Genomic DNA, 18,075 nt, shown 5'->3' with positions numbered 1-18,075 from the left:
CATTAAATAATTAAAAAAAAAAAGTTAACGGAGAAGCTTTTATTCATTAACACAGAGCCTAACACATTGTTATATTGCAATGCAGAATAAAGCTACAAAAAAGTAACAGAATGAAAAAGAAGAGCAAGAACTGTGGCTCTAGATAAAGAATTCAACAAGTCAGACTCTGAAACAGGCACTCCGATGAAATGGCCTAAACCTAACCCCAGGTTACCATTGCCCCCACCCCCACCCTGTTATTCCCAAAATAGTAAAAAGGAAACGGTCACAAGCTCACAATTGTTTGGTTCTCACCAATGTTAACAAAGAAAAACAAAATAAACCAAGGAATACTTGAGGGGGTGCCTCAAGATATTCAATCAGTAGGGGGAGAATCTCTGTTTCTCGCCTTTCAGTTTGTTAGTTACACATGGCACGGCAGAGGTGGTGGTGGTGGTAGCTGAAGCCCCGGTACCCTTAGCAGCAGACACAACATTTAGAGCCAGGAGAGGGATGGGTTTCATGCCAAGCAGACTGGAGACACAAGGGGCGGTCGGAAGAGGGTTGGGGAGGCTGGAGGGTGCGTCGGAGGTCCCCGCTGTGGCGAGCGAGGGGGTGGTGGTGGAGGAGGAAGAAGAAGAAGAAGGGGTGGAGGGTTGAGAGAGGTTGATGCTGAGGTGATCAGGGATCGTGACGGAGGCTGCCTGGGAGGAGGGTTTAGCGTTTTCTAAACTGTAACAGAGGAAAAAAAGGAACAAAAAAAAAAGGGTGGGTGGAAGGGAAGACCACAAAAGGGAAAAAGTACAGGACAAAAACTGCTTGTTATCAGTTAAGTGCCTCTGGTTGCACATTAGGAAGACCTAATACCAACTTGTGATAAGCTACCTTTCTTTAAGTCTGTGTCCCACCCTCTAAAAATGTATACTTTGCCAAATTCCATTCCACGATGCTATTTAAAACTGCTATGGTGAAGGAAAAGCTGACAGACTGAGAAAAGAAATCACACAGAGCACACTTCCGTGTATCTGACACATGAATCCAACTCAGGAGTCAAAGGATTTCAAAGTAGAAAATGAAAGAATACTTGTATCAATCTCCAAACAAAGAACAAATGTCTCTCACCCACCAATCACTTGTGAAGCTGTGGAATGTTATTATACAGAATTAGAAAATTTTCCCCCTAGCACTGAAGTTTGCTTCCATCTCCACAGCAAACTAACCAATATATCACGATGGGAAAGGACAAGAAACCAAAGTAGGTCACTAATTTCAAAACTTTAAAGAATGTAGCATTTTCAAAGAAAAATGCTGAGAACAGAAGTATAGATAAGAACTAGGAAAGCTTCATTTCTGGTAGGAGGAGGGGGTGAGAAAAAAAGCCTTTTGTTTTTGACTGATCATACTTCTAATAGAGACCTTACAGAACTGGAACATACTTCTGCACTGCTGAAAACCTCATTTAAAAATATAAAAATACGCCTCTATTCTTAAAATAAACTCTAAATAATAGTAATGACCTGGCAGCTCCCAAATGCCTGCATGTTTCTAAAGCAGAACTGCAGTATCTGCTGAGAACTGTCTGGACAACCTGCCCCACAAGTTTAACTCTTTAAGGGCAGGGACCCTCCTCTTAAGATTCCATTTTGTTTACCGAAGTCCAGAGACCCTTACAATCCATAAAGCAGGGGATAAAGAAAGGACTCAGACTGACAGAATAAGAGCAGAAACACTCAGACTCCATTACTGAAAGCAGAGAAATCTTTCTTGCCTGGTAGTAAAACTAGTTTGCTTTTTGTATTCAAACTGGGCCAAGATGGGGAAGTGAAGAGTATGCTTTGTGCATGTAGTCTTTGCTTCGGTGTTAAATGAAGCTTTAAAAAGTTGTAACACAAATTCAGTTTGGACAGTTTCATTAAATAGGATGACTCTAAATAACCAGCCATTCAATAAAATAAGGATGATCCTGAGAAGAGTGACTGAATCAGGAAACTCTGGTGAAGTTCTGGTTCCTTCCAATGTAGACACTGACCCAGGTACAGGAGTCAAACAAACCGCTTCCATTTAAGCACTACCTGACAATATTCAGAGCAAGCCTACCCAAGCAGAAGAAAGCCATCTCCAGCTTCCAAGAACATGATTCTCGCCACTTAACTCCTCCCCATACCCCAATTAGAAACAAGACAACAAACCTTTCCAAACAGCCTATGCAGAAAGTTTACCACCATTTCACACTGAAATGTTAAGAATCTGATGTGCTTGGTAGAAGAAAGCAGATCTAGACACAAAAAAGTATTTTTCTACATAAATACTAGTAAGTACCTCAAGACATTAAAAGGCTTCAGGCAAAAGTCAAAACCACTGGGGAATTGATAAATTCTTAACCAGGAGATAAAAGACAATGGAATAAATACAAAGCCAGTGACTATAAATGTAATATGGATTTCATTTGTATGAATTCCTTTCCCCTGAACTCTTAACACCTTTTATGTGCAACAAAGACTGAATAGTTTTAACAGAGGTAAATGACAACTAGACAAAAATCTACAGAAAAAGGATGGCTAAGCCCCTTGGGCAATGGCTAACTGGCTTAGAATGTTAGTAAGCAATTAAAAACATGACTTAAGCACTTGTGCTGAGAAAGCAAGAAATATAAATGCCTTGTAGAATGCCCACTGGAATGGTCCTGCTACAACTATCTTGTGTGGTAACATCAGCTCGGTTTGGTAAAGAAAAATGAAACCTCAGAAGTCATTAAGGTATGAGATGGTGGGAGAAAAAAAAAAAAAAGAAAAGAAAGAAAGAAAACATACTAGACATTTCTGAAATATTCCCAAACCTATGCCTCCCCTTTCCCACAAGCTGTGAACAATGGAACACATTTGCAATTTGAGAAAAATGGATGTTTTCAGAATAAGTGGTAATGGTTGCTTCCCAGAAACTACCTTGCTGTCACACATTTTTCTTGTATCAATTAGGGCGTTTTGGAGACTAAACCCAATCAATGAAAGAAATATTGGTCTATGATACATACAGCAAAAGACCTACATTTGGTTTTAAGTCACTATAGGTGCTCTGGTCAGAGCACTATTCTGCTAGTGAAGTCATACTCTTTCCACTCCTAAAAACAGCAAGTCAAATGCAAGCCTTCTGTCCCCCTCCCCCATACAATTTTATTACAATCTGGTTACTTTCTCTGCTACACTAAAAATGGATTAAGGTAGGGCTAGACTTAAACTTTATTGCCATCTCCACCCATCCCCACTCCCATCCCCCAAATACTCCCACATTTAGTAATACATTGTAGCTTTCCCCAAAACACACATTACTTGTGTTGCCACCAACAAGACAAAAAAGGCAGGGAGGGAACCCTTACCTGACATTGATTAGATATTGAGCCAGGCTAATGCTGGCAGCAGATCCAGTGATGGTAACCTGCCTATCAGTAGATCCTTCCACTGGGTTCGCAATTTTGATCTGCGCCCCAGACATCTGACGGATCTCATTGATTTTGGCGCCTTGGCGCCCGATTATGCAGCCAATCAACTTAAGGAAAAAAAACAAGGCACACCAAATTAAGAATTGCATGGCTAGGTCCAAGAATTCCATCCTACCCCTCCAGCCTTTTATAGCTCCAGTCCATGATAATGGGAACAGAAACTACTATCTGCATTCTACACACTCTACTCACTCCTGATTTAAAAACTTGAGTTATAGACTGCATCTCAACTTGTGCCCTATTGTTTTGTCTGACCACTAACAGGTCAGAGCCAACTCTCAGCTGACTGACTCCTAGTAACATCAGCTTTTTTCCTCAGGGTACTAACTAGACAAAATAAAACAGGCAACATCGTAACAAACCAGTTTATCATGGCAAGGGACAATAAAGGTCTCTGGTTTTTGGCAACAAAGATGCCAAACTCATCCTGCTATGATTACCATTTTAATACACCGGTAAGAATTCTGGCTAATTTCGAATGCTTTTCCTTCAGAAAAAAGTAAAAACTTGGGTCTCCATTCATACTGTCTGATACTGTACACTAATAACATGATACTAAACACATTTAATGTAGATAGTGAGACTGAGAAACTGAGGTAATTATTTTATTATTCTCACAATTTAAATAGCCACATGTGGTTAGTGACTATTATGCTGGACAACACAGAACATTCAACTGCTGCTTTAAGTATAAGGCTTCAGATTATACAAGAAGCCAAGGCCGATGGGATATTCTATCTGAAACAAAAAGGTTCTTTCTGCCCCACGAAACCTCAACACAATAGTGTTATCAATTTTCTCCATCAGTTTTTATTCAGATTCTACATACTTTAAAATTTTTAATTTGGGATCTTTTTTAAAAAACCCATTTTCTTCCCTAGGTCTTGTAAGTGGCATGACACTGCATCAACACTCTTTTTTATCCCATGAAACCCTATTAACTATACTTACATCATTTGGAATGGTGAGTTCATGAGAAGTAGTCTGAGCAGATGCATCCAAACCTGCTAAAAGACAGAAGAGAGCAAGGAAGTTCAATGCAAAGCATACAAACCCCCCACTGATTTGCACATTAACCTAACAGAAGGAAACAAACTGGAAACCCAGCATTGGCTGTTGGGATTCATCACTAACTTGGAAGCCTCCAAAGAGGAAAGAGGGGGAAAGGGTACAGAAATAATGCTGGAAAGGTTCCTCTGTACACTCAGAAGAGCTGATTTCATGCCATTTCCTGCAAAGCCCAGCCTATTAGCATATAAGGGGATGGAAGCAAGGGGCAAGGGAATGTAGTATACTCAAAAAGGACCAAAATCTAACCAAGTCCTTCTGCACTGCTCCCCTTTTCTGCTTAGGATTTCCTGCTGCTGTTGTGTTCCAATTTTATCTCACCTGATGCTCACTAGCACCAGTGCCAATATCATGCCTGTTACTGGGTACCATGGGCTTTTGGCACACATGCAGAGTTGCTTTAAATATACCTGTATCAGATTAACACCTCCCCCAATCCTAACCTACACTTGAAGGTCAGAGAGAATGAAATGGCAGCCAGGTGAGGACAGTTTATTTCTCCAGATTTATTCCCTGTCTTTTGCTCAATTGCTCAGTAATTTGTTCTGGTTTTTATTTTGTTTTCCAAAGAAAAAGAAAAAAATCCCATTAGCAAACACTCATACCCATCAATAATACTGACATCTGGACCCAACCAGGTCAGCTGGCTAACTCTCAAAGCTAGTCTTGCTCTCAGCTGTGGCTGCTAAACTCAACATTTTTAGAAGGGGGTTGGCCAGATCCATCAAGGGACCCTCAGGGGCACCAGGCCCACCCCTTTGCTCTCTCAGCTCCTTTCTGCCATGTGCATGTTGCTGGTATGTCATGGGCAGTGAAACAAGACTCCCACCAGTTTATTAATATAACAGTAGAATACTACAGATTTTTTTTTTTAATCATTACCCCAATAGCCTTTCACCTCTGGAGAGCTGGATTCAATGCCTGTTAAGATACAAGTGAAAATGAGTTTGGTGGTCTCATCCTAACCCTATCGGACAAGTTATTCCTTATACAGAAAAAAAAAAACCCCAAAAACAAAACAAAACAAAAACAACTACACAATTTGGCACAAATGGATTCTCTACCCAGATCTGTGAATAGCTGGTGGAGAGAAAGGGGGTGCCAATCAGATCAAAGGGGCAGCAGTGAGGATGGGTTAGAAGAAATATCAGCCTACCCTTTGCCTGACAAGCATCCCCAGACCTCACCCCAAACCTTCCAGGGCCTTTTTTTATTTTATTTTTTATTAGAATAACTCACCCCAAATGAAAACCAAGTTAACAAACACATTACCTCTTTCAGTTTAGCGATAGAAGACAGGCAAGTTTAAACCAGCAGGATGCTGGGTAATGAAGTATGTTTTAAACAGATGTCAAACTGAGACCTTGGGGCTGGCCTCTGTCTTGCACTACACCTTACAGAAATAAACACTGAGGTATCCATACCACTGAATCCGGTGTTGCCATGCGTCATGGGAAAATGAGACTGTTGCATTGCCAACTGGTGCAGCTTGGTCAACTGCAGGGAGGAAACAGGAGAGGTTGGCATTAGAAGAGTAAGAGAGCCAGGGCTCACGCACATTCAAATTTGAAAATGCAGAGCTCCTGATCCCCAAAGTTGACTCTACTACTCAAACTACAACATAGGATGGGGCTTATACCACAATCCTGGGGATGGGGCAAAATATGAAGGTAAGGGTTAGAAATAGAAAGGGCACAGTAAAGAGAATGAATGCATTTTGGGTGTGTGAAAGAAAAGCAGCAGCACCTGCCCAACAACCATCCCCTTGTGGGCTACTTAATGAAGGTGTTTGCAGCCATTGCAACAGTTGCCCCAGGGACAAGCACAGACAGGCTAGGTAAACAAACTGTGCAGTGGTGCTAGGGAAACACACCATGCAGGATTCTGTCATTATCAGGAGGAGGGAAGGAGATGAGGGGGCAGGGAGACTGCAAGGAGGAGAAAGATTAAGATGAAACCAAACTGGACTCAGCACCCCCTCACCAAAAGATTTCTACAGCGTTTCTTCTTCACCTATATATACACTACCCTGGCAGTTCTACAACAATCCCTCCTCAAGGCTACTTTCTCTCTTGGGCCAAACACTAACCAAGAACCAAACCCAAGTTCCCAAGTCTAATGCTCAGCACCTGAAAGGGTTAGTAATGATAGAGAAAAGTGCAGAAAGAAAATGCCCTTAAAGGAAATCTGAACACCAGCACTTTTAAGTAGGAGTTTTTAGTGGCAAGAAAGGTTTTATGGAGTTGAATTCCCAAATATTCAGCTTCTTATTCTTCCCTGTGTAAATAAGCCCCTTTTCCACCCCTCCACATGCTTTTTAAATTGTCACCTCAAATTGAGGAGTACAGTACCCAAGGGCAAACCCAACCTCCCACTCCTCCCCCACAGAAAGGACTCCATGAAGAGATGCAGTCAGTCCACTGTCAATTTAGACTGTGCCCTGGAATAACAAATGATAATACACCACAGAACATTTCTTTTTTAGACACAGTAATCTGGAAAACAGGATAAAATAGAATCTAATAATTTGCTGGATTATAATTTCCAGTGATTATATTATCAGAAGGCAAACAAGGTGCTACTATGCCCTAATTACAGATTATTTAAGGGCCAAAAGATGGGGTTCACCTTGTGAGGAAAACAATACTCCATATGCTTAAGACCCAACTCACTTCTGCCTATGTGGAAGAAAGAGTGAGACAATTTTGGATGGGAAAGGGAACTTTTCAAAACAAGAAGTGAAAACAAAACTTACATCTGGCTGTGGAATGGCATACTGTCCTTGAATGGTATAGGCCTACAAAAGGAGGAAAACAGTTCCTATTAAAAAAAACCAATCAGGGACAGCCACCCAGAGGGAGAGGGGGAGACAGATTTCAACTAGCCAGGAAGCCAGAGTTGAACTAAAGATGGGGGAGGCCACAGATTGAGGCAGTAGATGGTATCTCACAAATACAGTCAGACCTGAGTTGGCTTTCTTTGAAACCTAAATATGATGACTTATTCCAGGAGGCCTATGAAGGGAGCCAAGTTCCCTGCAATCAAAGGCAAAATACACATTTGTTTCTTAATGAAAAGGTGGGAAGTGGATTAAGGAATGCCTCGATTGACCAAGCCCCCTTTCTCCCTCTGTACAAGACAGCCTAGGAGGAAAATGGTCTCTTCCCTCAACCACCCCAACCCTTATGCCAATCATGGTGACATGAATGTTTGTATCTGCATAAACCTATACAGCATGTTCTATAACACTTCCCTTTCCCTATCTAATTTTTTTCTACATCTGCCTAAAGACCTTAAGTGCACTAGAAGCTAGTTTAATCCCTAACACTAGGGAGCTGATCACAGGAACACAAATAAATAAAATAAATCACTGTGTTCTAAATCCTGCACCTTCTCCCACCTCCCACTCCATAAAAGGCACTTGCAGCTCCCACTACACCCTCCTCCCCCCACACCATAACCTCCGAAAAGGGAGCTGGGTCTTCAGGGCAATGGGGTGGGGGACAAGGAGGAACAGGAAGGGAGGGGAAGGAGTGGCTGGTTAACAGGATGTGAAGCTTTTCACATCACAGTGGCCAGTACCCCCAAAAGTGCACCCAGGTGGGGGGTGGGAAGGTGAAAATGGGATAGGAAGAGTGGGAGATGGGGAAGAAGGGTTGAACAACAAAAAAAGGAAAAAAAAAAAAAAAAGGAAAAAAAAAAAGGAAAAAAAGAAAAAAAAAGAAAAAAAAGAGTTGGTGTTACCATCTGGTGGGCTACGCGGCCTGTGTGAAATGAGGTGGGGGGGGTCAGTCCAGGTCCCCGTGGACAGGTGGTGTCCACAGCACAAAAATCACCAGCGCCACTGGCCCCCCGCGTGTTGGCAGTCTCGGCTGAGGCGGAAGGATTGAGTGAGCCTTGGAGACTGAACATCCCCTCTCACCTCTAGAGGTGGTCCCTCCAGGTCAGGGTTGAGGCACATGGACGGGGTGGTGTGGGGAAAGCTCGCACTGTCGCTGCCTGTGCTGTACCTGTCCTGTGGATAAATAGAGGATTTCAGTCTCCAGGGCTGTCAATCCGGCACCTTGTCACCAGCATGAAATTCACACAAAAAAAGTTGTTTAATTTTTTCTTTTCCTTTAAAAAGGAGCTCACGACACAATTTGAAACGAGCTGCAATCAGTGAATTTAAAAAAAAAAAGTTACCTTGTGGCAGGTATCACACTGCACAATTGGGCTATTTTCAGTAAGAATGAAGGGGTGGGGCAACAGAGCTGATGCCAGCTACTGGTCACTGTGGGATTAAGTTGAACCCCTATAGAGCCCACTTTTGTCACAAAGGAACAAAAGATACAGGTCCATCTGTGGACGTTGCATAAATGGGTCCATTTAAAAAGGCCCGTGGGAATAATAAGGGCCACTCATGAAAGAAGCTGCAAGCCTTTAGAGGGTGGTCAACTGAATAAAGGGTGGGGGAGGGTGGGGGGAAGCAAAGAGGTAAGAAGGGGGAGGTGGAAAGAGGAGGAAAGGAAAGGGAAATGAAGAATTATAGAGAATTGCTGCTATGCAGCATGGGACTCTTTACAATCCCAAATGGGAGTGGAAGAATCCAGAAGAGCAGGAACATGGAGTTCCTGGGGAGAAGGGAAAACTCCTAAGGCTAAGCCTCCTTGCTATACTATACTGACTCTGGGCCTTTGTTTATCCTGCCTATCCAGACTGTCGGAACCCTTTGACCAATCCAGTTTCTATAAAGCAAGGTACTAAACTGTCTCAAGGTAATACTGTGACGTGATTAATTTCTTGTGAAAGCTCCCAGAAGCACATGACAAACTAAGTCCCCAAATTCTTGTTCAGTTTTATGCCAACTCAAAATAGAATGTGAATGGGATGGACTTCGTTTAGGCTTCCCCCAATTCAAACACAAGATGGAACTAATTAAGTGTGCTTGTAACAGGCCAGCCCCTCATTGGGAAAAGGCATTTTGAACAATGTACTTGCTTGCTTAGGCAGCCACCAAAATGAAGGTCACTATTTCAACCTGAACCCCAACATTTAAAAAACTGACCTACCTACTCCTCAAATACTAACAACAAAGCATAAAACTACCATGGGTCTAACCCGTGCTCTTGTCATAAAAATCTAACTTCAGAATAAACCATATGCCAAAGATCAAGAGTTTAGGTGGGTGAAGTAGAAAGAGGCCAAGGGGGTGCTTTGGTGTTCTTACTCTAACACCAAAGGTCATAGCACCACAGCCCAACATGCTCTCCCCCTTCTATTCTTGCACACTGAACCCTTACCCCGGGCTGGTTTCAGTTATGCCATGTGGGTTCAAACCAGCTTATGAGGTTAAGAGTCTGGGGGAACAACACACTGGAGTTTGGGAGTGAAGGGGTAGGAGTAGGGGAGGTGAGGTGGGGGGGGAGGGGAAGTTTGTAGGACACTCAAGTTTAGGAACCCCCCAATTTTGAGACCACCATCCAGAATCTCCTTCAGAGGTCCAATTCTTTGCTACTTTTATTCAGACCTCTAAAGAACACCCCACACATTAAAAAGCATGGATGGGGTGGGGGGGGAAGGGAAAGAAGTAGTGACACCAAGGCAATTTAACCCTTTCTTCTAACCCAACCCACCTTAAATTACCAAGTAAATTACCTCTTCCGAGTGCCTACAAAACTCCCATTGCCTGCTAAAAATTAAGAGCTTGGCATTCAGAGCTTTCTCCAGTACAAAAAATAAAACTAAAAGCAGGTCAAACTATGGCCAGAGTATAGGTTTCAGCAAGCATGCAGAGTGGCCTGGTGTGCTGCTGGCAAAGTTTACATTTCAAATATAATCCTTGTTCATTGTAGCCCACCAATAAGAATTTTCTTACCTGACCACCTGCAAAGATGACTGGAGAACTGGACGGCTTGGGCCGGTACGGGATGGTCACGCCCTTCGGGGGGGACTGGGAGAGAGTCAGAGGGGAAAAAAACAAAAAGAGATAAGGTTTCAAAGCTGCTTCAGCTGTGTGGCTTAAGCTCACACAGGTCAGTTATATTAAAAACTGTATTAATTTCCATCCCCTCACCTACCAACGTTGTCTCTGGCTAGATCTAATCTCAAATCATCTGCAGTTATTTGCCTTTAAAGCAGTAAGATGGGTCCGTGGACTACACAGCTCACACTAATTCTCATCAAGGCAGATTCCCCTGTAATAATTTACGCATTATTTCCATGTTTTCAAATAAAACTAATGAACATGACAAACCTCTATGTGTATATATGAAGTTGGTAATTTAGGATCTTACATTTTGGCCTAAACAGGAAATGAAATAAAGTACCCAAATATTATGCCTAGAGAAATACACACGGTAAGTAGTTCAAAGGCTCGATCAACATTTTCCTAAATTCTACTGGAAAATCCTTTTCTCACGAATATAGGAACATCTCAATGGCAGTTCTAAATGTTTTATTTTCCCTTAATTTTGCTATTCTTGTTTTAACTGGATAGCATATACTACCAGGACCTCACAAATTATTCATAAACACCATCACAGGTAAGTTTTTTTTCATATAGAAAGATTTTGAATATAATCCTGCCTTAAAACATGGAAATTAATTTGAAGAATACGTCAAAGTTGCACATAGCCAAAATACTGTAATCCAAAAGGCAACTTAACTCAGTTTCTCTGGAACCCAGTTACATATTTTGTCCACTCAGACCAAGTAGTGAATCTTCCCCTACCAACCCTGCTAGAATTGCTGTAAACCAAAAGATCAGGGCTGCTTAACAGTTTCTATTTTTGCTCAGACTATAAGAAGGGGGGGGGGGGGGAGGAAAATATGAACTCACGGAACCTCTTCCCCACCCCCACTGGAGGCTTCTAACAGCTTCACCTAATTCTAGTCTTACTAAATATAGATCAGTCTGTCTCCCTACAATCACCCTCCCCCGATTCTCAGCATGAGCCTGAGGGCTTACCTCCAACATGACCACGCAGATCTGTTTCACACACTCAATGATGGATTGCGGAATGCCAGCAATAGTGATGGCCCGCTCAGTTGAGTTGGGGAGCATATCCCCTGCCACCTGGACCTGAGCCCCTGTACTCTTTGGGGTAGAAAGAAAATTTTTAAAAATCAGAGAAAAACGATTCATGCTCTTCCAATTCCCCAAGCAGTAATTCTACAGCAGCGATACTTATCCCATTTCCTATTTTACCCTTTTTATCCTCCCTTCCCACTCTTCCCTTATTCCAGATAGGACTGTTTAATCACAGTTATAAATAAATTAGCCTCTGGAAGTCAGTAACAGCCTAAATTTAAGCTGCTCTCAAGAAAAAGGTCCTACTAGATAGTTTTCTTTCAGCTAATGACAGCTTCGTAAGCCATCAAAGTCCCCACAAATATCACCCACTTTTCATTCTTTTATTAAACAAATATTTATATAACGCCCCTTCTATGCACCAGGCACCATTCCAGGTTGCTTGGAATACATCAAACAAAACCAAAATCCCTGCTCTTCTGGCATGCACAATATGATCCCAAAAACTCCTTTAGAAGCCATTCAAATTTCATTCCAATATCCAATTTAGTAACTCCCAGATACTATTAAAAGCTTCCGTAATTCAATGTAAATTCCAGCCTAAAAGGGAGCAGGATTACAACTACATCCTAATATACTTTCCTGTTTTCCCCTTGCTATTTAGGTGTTTGGCCAAGGAAAATATTTGCTGTCATTCCATATCAAACTCTAATTTCTTCAGACACACAAAAAAAGCATATAGTCTCATGGAAAAATTGCCAAATGAAAAATAGAAACAGATCATATGCAACAGAAATTCTGGTTAACCTTCTGTCTTACTGTTAAGATATATGAATTGTAAAAACAAAACCAAAAAACAAAAACAAAAACCATCCTACACATTATTTATATACACGTGTCAACTGTGTAATACTTTTCTTCCCAATACACAATTAAATCACAATCGTCTAGGACTACTACTTTAATAACAACCTTCATTGCAAACGTTAACTTTTCCAAGCCATACTAAGAGCTATTAACAGAGAAAGCCACATTTAGAATAAACATTTTCAAGACCACAAAAGTCACCAACCTCTCGTATTTCCTTGATCTTGCAACCACCTTTCCCAATGAGAGAGCCACACTGACTAGCAGGGACCACCAGCCTCAGGGTTACTGGGGGTCTACTGGCAGCTGTGCTATTGGTCATAGAGCTGCTGATGTCCTTCAAAAAGAAATGAGAACACAAGAATCTAAGTTTAAGCAGATCCCTGGGACCTACAACTGCTATAAAAGAACCATTTAACCTTTTAAGGGACGTTTCAGTCATGATCTACCATCAACAAAAGTTCAAATATTACCCCCTCCACCCCCAAAACAACTATTTCCTTAAAGATAAAAACACCTACAAACTTCCTCTGATTATCCCTAAATACAGTTTCTTTCATGGAGGAAGAAAAGTGACTGTTTGTTTTGGAAATCAGAATTGACTGTAAAGGGAAACAATCAAAGTCAAAATTAAAACATTCAGATGAAACAATGCAACCCCAAATTCAAATAACCAATTCTGTTCTCTTAGAAAATTAGAAAGATTAAGCAAGTGTTTCTATTTGTTTTAATTTCTTGGTAAAATCACCATTATATAAACAATGAAACTGAGGCCAAGTACTCGTCCCAATCACATCTAAAAAGCTGTAGATTTGAAATTAAAGGACTGTATTGGCTCCAAAGCCCACTGTCTTTCCCATAATATGCTACTTCCAAAAAGTCATGGTTTTAACCTAGTTAAATTTAGCCCTCTGAAGATTAAGTAGTTTAAACATCACTTCTCAGCCTAATCTCTATGTAGTAGCTAGACCTGAAAAGTGCTTAAACATAAGCCCCTAAAATCAAGGACATGTAAAGTACGAATAAATTTTCTGAATGTTTTTTAAGCTTCAAGCTCTGGATTAGCAGAGCCTTGCAGGTCAAAAGATAACATTTCTGATCTTGGCCAGGATAAAATTTCAGGCACCATTAAGTATCCAACCACCAACCAAGCAGCAGCCAATAGCTCTCCTCTGCCTGTGGTGTCAAATGCATGATTAGCAGCCATTACTGAAGAGGGGGAGGAGGCTGAAGACCTAGGGCAATGGTTGTAGAGTATCTGAAGGTTGAGGGATCTTGGTGAACAAAAGAAACAAAAACAAAACTTCCTTCTGCCAAAAAACTTCTGGCATTGATATTTTTCTTCTGAAAACCTATAAAACATATTCTCTTCCTCCAAGTATAGCTCTGACACAAAGTTATCAGACTGAATTTCTTAAAAATCCCAACTGCACCCAAGGTTGAAAGATATGTTATTTATGGCATGTATTAGTGTTCATCAGGGCACCTAACAAAAGCACATTTATTTAAGTTCATTCAACTATAAATTAGAGGACATGAAGTTTATCAATGCAGTACCATCATACCTTCAAAACTACTGGTCAAAAGATAAAAATAAAAAATGGGTTTTCACACTTTTTTTTTTTTTTTTTTACATTGAGTCCTCAGTAATAGTCAAGCTAGTCCTTTTAATGATTCAACTGACTTACGGTTAAATTTTGGGAACACTGAAGAGGAGGTTTGTAAAGGACCCATTTACAGATTTATGATCCAGTCTGGCCTTCAATTGAGAAAGCTCTTAGAAAAATCACTGAGCTATCTAGAAGCTCTTTAAAATGAAGATTCAGGGGGGGAATGAGTGAAAACGAACCTCTTCCAGTTTGTCAATGATCATAGCAAAGGCTTTGAAGATGGCATTAGTGGGTCCAGCCAAAGTGATAATTCTCTCAGGACAATTCCCTTCTGAGATGTTGATACGTGCACCACTCTGGATTAAAAAAACAAAGCCAAGAGGTTAACAGACAAAAAGGTCTGAGCATATACAGATTACACAGCCCCTCCCAAATAAGATGACCAAGGAAGCTACCTATATGCATGATCTTAACACAAGCCAATTTCGGATTTCAAACATCGCTCATGTTTGCCCTCAACACTACAGAAGCTGCCTTAAAGCTTGAATGAATTGAGGCTTACTGGAACTACATTTCCCAGCATATTATGTGATTACAAATAACCAGGCCAGAAAAACACCAGATTCTCCTATTGATTCCTTCTAATTGCTCATTAAATAAAAATTTTGCCTTTAAGGGCTTTTAACAACCCTTAAACTAGCCCCCCATCCCAGCCCCCTATAACTCACCTCCTCACGCATCTTCTTAACTGATTCTCCTTTCTGTAAGAGGAAAAGTCAAGAATGAGCTCCAACTGCTGTTTCAACCAAGACTAACTAAATAGTAATTAGAGTTGAAGTGAAACAGTCTTACCTTTCCGATGATACTGCCAACTTCCTGCAATGGAGAAAACTAGCGTCAAATAAGAGGAAACTCAAGTGTTCATATCATAAAAAGGAATTTTTAACTGTCCAAAACAATGGAAAAACTCAGATTTATTAGGAAGAGAAGTAGGGAGGCTTACTCTCTTCTTTGTTCAAAACATAACTGAAGGTACCAAAGAATACTGAAGGAATAATGATTCAGAAATAATCAAATACTATTCTGTGTTTAACATAACTTATTTTTTGAAGTACCAAATCTGTATAGTTTCCCAAAATTGTCTTGGCAGAGGTTATCTATTTATCACAAGCTACACCAATCTCGATGAGGAAAATCTTATTATCCAGGTATGAGAGTCTTTGGCTCCATCCTCTAGTTAAGCCTTTCCTGCTCAGTGGAGCTTCCTACTAAAGTCTGTCCATTTTCCCACTACACTCTCATCTACTCTGATAGAGAAGACTGCTAAAGCCAGATGCCCCACAGTGCTAATCTGATGAGCTCCAAGATGCATGCCCTCTCTTCCTGGCCTCTCCCCGAGCAGTTACTATGACCCAATTTCCCAAGCTGGTGCATACCTTTCCATGCATAAGTAGCCGGATGGTGAGAGTGACATTTAATCCACCTTCAATCACACCGGTGTCCATGTCGAGCAGTGTTCTGGGGAGCTGGACTTTGAGTGGTCAAGTCTTTGGTCACTGGTGGGGGTGAAGCCAAAAACTGAAATGCAAACATGACCAAAATCAGAAGGGGAAAACAATAGGAGAAATAGTTCCCAAAGTCATTTTCACTGTTACAAATGTTTTTTGACTCTTCCTTATATGACAGCCTATCCATCGGGAAGCTTGTATACACCCAGCACAACTGCACTAATGACAACCATTTACAGCTCAGGTTCTGATAGAGTACAGAAAGAGACTCTTCAGTCTGCTGTCCTTAATGGTAAGGTTTCCGCTGACTCTGAGGAGGAGGAAGATTCCTTCAATCCTCAATGGTTGCAAAGGAACTGCGGAACGTGCACCAGTTGTCCTTCAACAGAATAAGATTCGACAGGATACAGAAACACCTGGAAATCATGAGGCCAGACCTCAAACTAATCAACTACAGACAGACAGATGACCTTTTGCTTCCCTGTTAAGTAGCACGCTCAGGTTGAGAGCAAGAAAGGACACATTAAGTTTTCTTACTTGCAGCAATTTCTAGATAAAAAAAAAATTTAGAGGTAGCTCACATTACAATTTCAAATGTTGATAGATGACACCAAATAATTTTAATAAGATTTAAATCAACAACCTCACTGAAAATGGCACTATCTGAAAAGCCTCTATGAAGGCTGGGATTCCATATTCCCCTTTGGGAAAAGGCTCAATACATTAAGTACATCCTGAGTCCTTTCTCCCATCCCCTCTCCTGACCCAACTTGATAATCACTCATATTTGAAAATCTGCCTTGCTTCTGCGTATTAATCTTTGTTACCACTCCACCTTTATTCAAATCTATTAAATCTTAAATTTTCTTCCAAAGAAAACAATGAAAATAAAACTACTGCTAAATATTTATTGTATAGTTGTCTTAAGCAACAGCAGGAATAAACCTTTCCTACAGAGAAAGCTCTTTCCCCACCCATCATCTGAAACAATATTCCTAACATTTCTGTCTTGGAATAACTAACCAAACATAGAAAGAGAATTTGTGAATATACCTTTTCCTATGATACCTCCTTAGGACCTAATAGCATTAGCTTTAAAAAGGTTCTCCAAAGTTGATAAATTTCACCAGTGACATTTTTAGCAACCATCCCTTCAAAAGTCAACATCAATGATCTCTCCTTCAGCTAAGTTTCCCCCTTCACAAACCAGCCACTGTTTTAACTTTGTTCCAACACAAAGCCCATCCCCTAAACACTTAAAATGTTTAAGTTGCTGCCAAATCATTCTGTATATGGCAAACTGCCTTGTGGTTACCTCCAAAATATGATTATTTTAAAAGACAGACTTTGCATCCCCAAGGCACCTCATTCCCCCATTGTCAAAATAGAATTGTTGGCAAAATCCCAGAATTCAACACTTTTCACTCAGGGAAAAACAACAGTGCTGGGGGGGCGAGGGAGACTGTTACGTCTTTAAGAATGACTTTTTAATAAGCTATGGCTAAAAAAAAAAAAAAAAAAAAAAAAAACTGGCAGTTTAACTCTTTATCCCCACTCAAATGTAACTGGAATCACTTTCAAATACCACAGTAACACAAGTTCAAAAGAGCAGGAACACTGAAAAACCTATTAGAAAGCCATTTCTTGATTAAGGCACAGACGTGCATTTCTAACTCCAAACATCCAAGAATCCCTGTCATTCCTCTCCCGCCTAGGTTAACATAAATGTACCCAATCCCAGAAATCCAGCTGTTAATCCTGCAGTCCATTACCCCTTCTCCTATAAATAGCTCGGCCTGGGTCTATACCGGCAGGCATTTTGTAATTTCAAAATTCGTTACCCCGAGAAAACGTCCTGAATAACTCGGTAACTGGGAGCCCGTTTACCCTTTCTTTAACTCCGCAGCCCCCCTCCCCTCGGTCATCCAAGCATTTTCCAATTAAAAAATGCCCCCCCCCCCCCATCCCTCCACTAGAAAAGAGAGAAGGGAAAAAAAATAAACGGTTCGGTCGGGGGGGGGCGCTGCGATCCAGGGGGAGGGGCCGGGCTAGTAGCGCCTCCTCGTGTGGCTGCGCCAGCGCCTGACCCCCGCGGGGAGCCGCGCTCACCCGCCCGGCCAGCAAGCCGGCCATCGCCTCCCCCAACCCCCTTCAACCAACAAATCCACCGCCGCCCCCCCTACCGCGCGCGCGCCCTCCTTGACTCCTGCGCAGCCGCCACCGGGAAAAGGCGGGGGGAGGGGGGTAGGCCTTGCGCGAGGCCTACTAGGCCGCGTCTGAGCCAGGGCCTCGCGTGAATGGCCGGCCAGGCAGACTGAGGGGGTAGGCGCTCACGCGGTACTACGCGAGGCCGGGGCTCGTGACGAGGACCGGAGCCCGCAGAGAAAGATGGCAAGAGTGGAAAGAAAGCTATAGCCGGGGGCGGAGGGAGAATTTTGAAGCTTACCTGCAGGCGCGAGGCGACTGAGGGGAAAAGGGGAGCGGGCGGGAAGGGGAAGGGCGGGAGGCCGGGGGCGGAACAATAGGGGCGGGCGG

The 18,075-nt window shown here is 41.9% G+C and overlaps 1 protein-coding gene across 19 annotated transcripts in view; it reads right to left on the bottom strand.

Annotated features, from left to right (window-relative positions):
• The window catches only part of PCBP2 (poly(rC) binding protein 2), a 21,381-nt gene extending 3,306 nt beyond the window's left edge, over positions 1-18,075 (bottom strand). Inside the window, exons 1-15 of one of the 19 annotated variants that reach the window (XM_042992402.1) lie at positions 17,987-18,075; positions 15,469-15,610; positions 14,885-14,908; positions 14,761-14,793; positions 14,272-14,388; positions 12,628-12,759; positions 11,493-11,621; positions 10,401-10,487; positions 8,466-8,558; positions 7,299-7,340; positions 5,968-6,040; positions 5,426-5,464; positions 4,427-4,482; positions 3,353-3,522; positions 25-711 (exon numbers count right to left, since the gene is read on the bottom strand). In XM_042992402.1, coding sequence (XP_042848336.1) covers positions 360-711; positions 3,353-3,522; positions 4,427-4,482; positions 5,426-5,464; positions 5,968-6,040; positions 7,299-7,340; positions 8,466-8,558; positions 10,401-10,487; positions 11,493-11,621; positions 12,628-12,759; positions 14,272-14,388; positions 14,761-14,793; positions 14,885-14,908; positions 15,469-15,537 — 1,416 coding nt within the window. In that variant the 5' untranslated portion in view covers positions 15,538-15,610; positions 17,987-18,075 and the 3' untranslated portion in view covers positions 25-359. Of the gene's footprint in view, positions 1-24; positions 712-3,352; positions 3,523-4,426; positions 4,483-5,425; positions 5,465-5,967; positions 6,041-7,298; positions 7,341-8,465; positions 8,559-10,400; positions 10,488-11,492; positions 11,622-12,627; positions 12,760-14,271; positions 14,389-14,760; positions 14,794-14,884; positions 14,909-15,468; positions 15,611-17,381; positions 17,485-17,649; positions 17,675-17,986 lie in introns of those variants that run through there. The other 18 variants (XM_042992405.1, XM_042992406.1, XM_042992404.1 and 15 more) reach the window with 18 other exon arrangements.

This window comes from Panthera tigris, chromosome B4 (assembly GCF_018350195.1).
Source record: "Panthera tigris isolate Pti1 chromosome B4, P.tigris_Pti1_mat1.1, whole genome shotgun sequence".
NCBI lineage: Eukaryota > Metazoa > Chordata > Mammalia > Carnivora > Felidae > Panthera > Panthera tigris.
The sequence above is the reverse complement of the archived record's forward strand: the minus strand, read 5'-3'. Positions and strand labels throughout refer to the sequence as shown.